This window comes from Vigna umbellata, chromosome 7 (genome assembly GCF_029865625.1).
Source record: "Vigna umbellata cultivar VRB3 chromosome 7, Vumbellata_1.0, whole genome shotgun sequence".
NCBI lineage: Eukaryota > Viridiplantae > Streptophyta > Magnoliopsida > Fabales > Fabaceae > Vigna > Vigna umbellata.
In genome coordinates, this window is record NC_142171.1 from 18587194 (window position 1) to 18594465 (window position 7272).

General features: G+C 39.1%; 1 protein-coding gene across 1 annotated transcript; it reads right to left on the reverse strand.

Moving 5' to 3' along the window:
* Nucleotides 1-592: 592 nt before the first annotated feature.
* On the reverse strand, nt 593-6147 carry LOC124840710 (zinc finger BED domain-containing protein DAYSLEEPER-like). Its single transcript, XM_047316812.2, has 2 exons — nt 5895-6147; nt 593-4677 (listed from the first exon to the last, which is right to left on the reverse strand). The coding sequence occupies exon 2, from the start codon at nt 4643-4645 to the stop codon at nt 974-976; it is 3672 nt and encodes a 1223-aa protein (XP_047172768.2). The 5' UTR covers nt 4646-4677; nt 5895-6147; the 3' UTR covers nt 593-973.
* Nucleotides 6148-7272: the final 1125 nt, after the last annotated feature.

The following is a 7272-nucleotide window of genomic DNA, read 5'->3' on the forward strand; positions in this document are numbered from 1 at the left end:
ATGATTTGGCCCTGTAAATCAGAATTACCAGAATTATATATTATATAAAGTATAAAAGCCTTCTAACAAATGTAAAATAAAACCATATATATTTTGAACTTACAAAATAATATGCATTTCATTTTATATCTTTATTTTCCTTTCTGAGAAATACTAATGAATTAACATTAAATCTATCCAAATTAAACCTTATTCAAAAAAATCATCAAGTCAAAATTATATCACAGCTTTACTTTTTCTGTCTCTAACCATGTGTTTGAATTATTATATTACATACTTATTTTCTGCATAATATCTACAAATAATAGTTGCAAAACACTGCTGCTTTTGATGACTAATTCAAAACAATAGTCATACGCAGAAAAACATTAACTTGATCCAAAAACCTCACCTGCAGTCACCAAGGTTCCCTAGTTCAATCGAGTGGTGCATTAGTTGTGCTGAAACAACACAGTTAGCCCGTCTTTGCTAATCTCTAATACCATCACGTAACATTATACATCAGCTTACAGTGACAATTTTCAAGTGGTCTTTTTCACTTTATATAAATGGCTTGGACGAACACACATGTTCAGAAAAGAAAAAGGCATGCTTGAGAAGGGAAATTGAATCCTAACTATACGAGAGGCATAAAACTAGCCCGGTCGAGAGCAAGTACAGCCCATGAATAGCAGTGATTGAATATTGAGTTAAATTATTACATCAACATATCTCACCTTGAGGAGGGCATCTGTTCTAGCATCTAATCCAGGGAAGTAAACTAGAATATAGGCATTCACGTCCAAATCTACACATTAAATGTCACCAACATAGCCTAACATATAACTAGGAACTACAAGTAAAATACAAGAACCTACCATCATAGAGAGTACAACCACCTAAATGAGAACGTGTAGGTTCATCAAATATCGTGATGCATGATGCGGTCTTTCTTTCACACCCTCTACGTAAACCAAAAATACATGAATAAAATCTAGAACTCCATTTTCACGAGCGCGTTGGAAGCTTCGGCTGCTCCATACTGCATCCAGTCTTTCGCACATACAATGGCCTCCACTGTCTCTGGCCGCAAGGAACTTCGATACTGATCCATCTCTTTCACTTTTGTATCAAAGACAGATTCTGGAGGAACGCTTGAGACCGGGACAGACAATATATCCCTGGCCATTTTTGAAAGCGTAGGGTACTTGAGTTTGTTTAGCTTCCACCAGCCCAAAACGTCAAAGTCCGGAACACGTGGCAACAGTGATTCTTCCAGATACTGGTCCAGTTCAGACTTCGTCTGATGGCTACTAGTTTCCATGATGTAGACATCAAAATCTGTTAATCCATTATCTGACAACAGAGTTCCTCCTGGAGACCCCTCTGTCTTCATATGGCTTCCAGCACCTCCTTCATCTGCATAAGCAGGGGTCAGTGGCAGGGGAAGGGTCACATACTCGTGGAACAGCTCATGAATCCCATCATCAACAATCTTGACATATACATGGGCATCCTCGCCATAGATTTTTGTGAAACTAAACTCAACAAGCTTCATCTTGAATCGAGGATCCATAACTACTGCAATTGCCAAAACCAGACTACAATCTTTCCAGTACTTGTCAATTTTATGCTGCATGGGTTTAGTAAGGTTGCTGATAAAAGGATCCTCATTCACAACAGCCCGAGACAGATCCAACTGCAATTTCCAAACTTCATGGAAAAAGGTGATAATAGTGGGATGAGTTGCCGTGGTAAGAATGTTTGCTGCATCAAAAAGGGGCTTTAAGTACGTGCAGATGGTCTCAACCAACTTCCAATCTTGCATTGATGGGGCTCCCTTGTAATCAGGATCAGAAGTGTCCAAACAAGAAAACACTTCCTTAAGTTCAGAAGCTGCCACCAGCATCTGATATGTAGTATTCCACTGGGTTTGGTCATCAATAAAAAGGTTCCTTTCACTGGGGACCTGAAGATGCTGCTTGAGCTCCAGGAATTTTTCCTCATGTGATTCTGAAGTCTTCACATATTTTACACTGTCTCTGATCTTTTTTACAACAAGATGCACGGAGCCTAATAGTTCATTTGCAACATTGCTGAAGGTTCGGGCAATGCAATTTCCTACCAGCAACTGACCATTGAGGATAAGTGGATTCTTTACAGAGAGTAATGGTCTGAGATTCCCAAGGGCAACTTCACTCGGAGTCTGATCACAAGTGATAGAAAACACCCTGCCCTCCAAATTCCAATCAGAAATGCAAACAGATATGGCATGGCTGAGAGCAGAATCAGAGTTAGGGTATGGCTCCATCACAACATTAAGAACTCTCCTCTGCAACTTCCAATCACTATCAACAAAATGTCCAGTTATAAACACATATCCTACAGACTGGCTTGAGGTCCAAACATCCAGTGTCAAACACAAACGTCCAGGTAATCCCTCAAAATACTTCATAACACACTGCTTTTCCATCAGGTACGTTGCGACACAATCTCCTTGAACTGTGTTAAATGTAACCATATTGAACTGGGGCTGCAGATTTTGGACAAATGCAACAAATCCCGGATGCTCAACCATGTGAAGGGGGTAATCATGCATAATGATCATCCTAGCAATCTCATGACGGCAACGATCTTGATCAAATATTATGTAAGGAGTATTAGGGGACCTATAGCGTCGCTTTGGTGCACTGCTAGCATTGCCAGCATCACTTCCCCTTGACCGTGGAGTATATGGACTGAACTGGTTATGATCTTGGCTACGCAAAAGAGCTGGGCATGTCCCCTTGGCAATGTGGCGTTTGAGGTGACTAGTACCAGCAACCTTTGAACCAGTACTGTAAGCAAAACTTTGCTTGCATTGCTTGCAGCATGCTCTTCTACATCCAGGACTGACTGTCTCTATGGTGAAGTGTTCCCAGACTATAGACTTCTTTTTTCTCCTCTTGCTTGGCTGAGTTTCAGGAGTAGGTTCCTCACTGTTCAATGGAGTCTCAGCATTGACTATCTCATAGGTGGGTATGTTGCTAGCGTTGACTATCTCATAGTGCGGTTGAGAATTGACTAACTGATTGTCGAGCATCGTTTCACTGTTTTGCAGCCCATAGTGTGGCAACAAATGAGAGTTTGGCATGTGTTCATGGGACAACGCCTCAGAGTGAGCTACTAGTTGATCGTTGGCCACTGCCTCAGAATGGTGCATATGACTGTTGGGTAGTGTATCATACTGTGCAAGATGATTATGAGATATTGGTTTGATGTCTGTGAGATGGCTGTCTGGCAGTGATTCAGAAGCAGGCAGTGGATCAGAATTGGGCAGTGATTCAGGTTGAGGTAGCTGATCTTCAGGAATCATGTGTAAATCAGAATAATGATGATTCTGAGAAAGAGATTCAGGATGAGAGAGCTGATTGTTAGGATCAGCTGCAGAATGTACCGTCTCATTTTCAGGCAAAGCTTCAGACATGATCACATCATTGCTGGTCTGTGCCTCATGTACGACAGTCTCATTGCTGACCTGTCTCTCAGGCATGACTATCTCATTGCTGGGCAGTGAGCCAGACACCAGTGGCTCACTGTTGGGTTGTACATCTGACATGACTACATCATTGCTGGGCTGAGTTTCAGAAGTAAGCATCTCATTGCTTTGCTGTGTTTCAGATAAAAATGCCTCATTACTTTGCTGTGTTTCAGATAAAACCACCTCCTGTGTTTCAGATAAAACTGCCTCCTGTGTTTCAGATAAATCTGCCCCATTTATTTGCTGCGTTTCAGATAAAAAAACCCCATTAATTTGCTGTGTTTCAGATAAAACCGACCCATTGATTTGCTGTGTTTCAGATAAAACCGCCTCCTGGCTTTGCTGTGTTTCAGATAAAACCGCCTCCTGGCTTTGCTGTGTTTCAGATAACACTGTCTCCTGGCTTTGCTGTGTTTCAGATAAAACTGCATCATGGCTTTGCTGTTTTTCTGATAAAACTGCCTCATCACCTCGTTGTGTTTCAGATAAAACTGCCTCATCTCTTTGCTGTGTTTCAGATAAAACCACCTCCTCCCTTTGAACCGTTGCAGGCAAAACCACCTCATTGTTTTGTTCTGCTACCACCTCATCGCTGTGCTGTGTTTCAGATACAACCACATCATTACTGGTCTGATGTTCAGAATCTACCACGCCATTATCTGGAAGTGTCTCGGAGGTGACCAATTGATCGCTTGATGGTGTCTCAGACACAGGATTCTGGTCAAGAGGAGCTTCAGAACTAACAAGCTTATCATCAGCTACGTCTTCAGAGCTTTCTGATGGATTCTTGAATGATGCTACAGAATCAACATGCTGCTTGTTGTGTGGGCCCTCATCATTGCTTGACTGGTCGTTGGGTGGTGTCTCAAGATTCTCCAACTCACTACTAGGAGGTTCTTCGGCATTGGGCAACGTGTCTTCAATTTTATTGCCACTAGGAGCCTGGACTTCAGATGCCACAAGTACTTTGTTAGGCTCTGCCTGGAAATTGGAGAGATCCTTATCAGGCTGAGGCTCCGATATTTCCACATTATGGTCTGACTGATTTTCCGAATTTACCAGATCATTGCTGGGTTGAAAACCAGTACTGACAGGTGCATTTTTCACATCAGGGGTCACAACCACTTTATCTTCAACAGTAACCATATTTTATTTTGATATGTACCTTCCTGCTTCACCTAGAAATAAAATTGCTAAGTAATGGTGTTGTAATTAGAGGAAAATCTTCCTAATTAGAGAAAATATCTGTAGAATCTTCTAATTTATTTTTCAGTATATTTTTTTCTTATTTCCTTTTTTGGAAGATTAGATTGTTACAAATAGGTGTAAGGAAAATGTAATAGACATGAATGATAAAAATAAAAATCATTCTCTTTTTCAATTAATGGTTACTTTCCACCAGGAAATGTTCTCCAAACAGACACATTAATACCATACTAGGATATGAAGAGAACATGATATCCGTATCTTATCAGATATCAACATTAACAAACAAACAAAATATAGATTACAATTGTCTGCATAAGTGACATCTTAGAGTGTCAAAGAGCAAGCAAAAAGAATTAAAGGATAATAAAATATATAGCATTGTTTTACATGGAGCAACTATGAAAGAGAGGAAAACCAACAAATTCTTATAAGATTGAGTTGACATAGTATAAACAACTAACTTTCAAAGTGAGCTTTGAAAAGAGGATTGTAGACTGTGCCAATAACAACAAAATGGATGGACCAGCATATCAGTATTGCACCCAGCATCCTATTTTGCTGGCTGGTTTAAGACTTTCTGTTAGACCCTTCACCTTACTATTGGTTTGCATCCTACTTCTTTTAAGAATCAAAGACCCAATAGGCTGTCCATAGTCATCCTACTACATACAACCCTTTAATATTCAATAAACCTTTTAAATCAACCACTGGCCACGAACTCAAAGAAGACACGGGCCCACAGACGGGTCAGATCAACCCAGTTCAATCACAACAGTACGAAGTGAACAAAAATCATCAGTGAAAGACGCTCATAGCAGATTCCCTCCATCAACCACAACTCACAGAGCTGACACAAACTATTTCCAAGGTCAAACTCAAAAGTCAAAGATGAAACGTCAGATCTCCAACGATATACCACTGCAAAAACTATAAAGGAGAACACATAAAACAAAAAAAAAACAAAAACACAGTCCAGATCAAGCATTCCATCACAGAAACAGCCAATCCAGTGAGACGAAACTGAAGAACGACCACCGAGATCGACAAATCAAAGCACAAAACACAAAAAGGGAAACCTAATTACAATAAAGAACACTGGCTAGCAATAAAAGCAAGATTAAAAGAGTTTGGCCGGAAGAAAATAAAGAAGAGCGGAGAAATCGAAGAGTTAGGGTTTGGGAGGTACCAGATATATATACGTGAAGAGGATTGGAGTGTGAAAAGCGGATCCGAAGCAGAAAGCGAGGCCTGAGCCTCACCGGAGTGAGATCTAGGGCTTTGCAGAGAAGAGAGAGAAAGAAGGAGGGCTCACCGGAGAGAAATGGAGATTGGGCCTGGGAGCGAACCCGAGGAGCTAATTGGACCTTCGAGTTTGAGGGTTTCTGATATTTGGTGTGGTTCGTACAGGTTCGGAAGATAAGGTTTTTCTCAAACACATTTAAAATAGGGCAAATCTGTTGGATTTGGAGTTTGGACTCTTGAGGTCCATTATTATTATTTATCAAATTCAATTCATTTTATTTCTCTTCTTGTGTTTTTTTTTTGGAGATTCTTTTTTCTTCTTTACTTACTTTGTGATCATGTCACCACCCCCGTTTGATATAAAATATGAGAAAAGGGTGAGCTAAAGGTCGTAGCCCACCCCTTAAAGAATAAGAGAAAAAGTTGTTTTTATATTTACTTGGTCATTGGGGTTTTGATGAGATAGGACCGTACGTGTAGGGCGTGCGTGCGAGTGAATAGCCCACCGAACGAAGTGGACTATTAATCAGGTGTGGGCCCCCCCTCCGTTTGGTTTAGCCCAATCATCTTTTCCACCCTTCATCGCGTTTCCTTTGCTTTGCACTCATCGATCCAACTACCAATCTGACTAGGATTGCATTCTTATTTCCCCCATCATCCTTTTTTTGATTACCAAACAACTGCTTTATTTCATTTTATTTTTATATTTATCTCTCTTTTTTTCTTCAATTTAATTTTGGGAACTGGGACACTTTAGAAGTTAGCCTGCCAAAGATAGGTGCACGGATGGGCCTGGCCTTGCTAGTGATGTGGGTGGAATGGGATCAACAACTAAATTTTCTAACTAAACATTTTCAATATTTTTCTTTTTTTTTCTCATTTCAATGTCTATTTCACACACTACTCTTACATTTTTTTAAATATTTTTTTCCATCAATTACATTCATTTTATTTATTTAGTTACGAGTAAAGAATAAACATTCTTCACTTTTATATATTTTTCTATCAATAGTAATAATATATAGTTACATAATAAATCGTATTAATAATTTGTGGTGTATTATGTTATTTGAGGATGTGAGTGATTTAGATGATGTAAATAAAATTGTGAGAAATAAATCATATTAGAAATTAAATTAAATTTCAATATTTTTAAACTCTTTTAATAAAAAAACTGTCGTTTTTAAATATGATACATGTAATAAATGACACAGGCTAAATAATTCGTTTTAAAATTTAAATATATTCTATATGTTCAAATGTTATTTTTTGCTATGTTAAATGCTTATTTTATATAACTAAAATTTATCTTTACGCAGGCG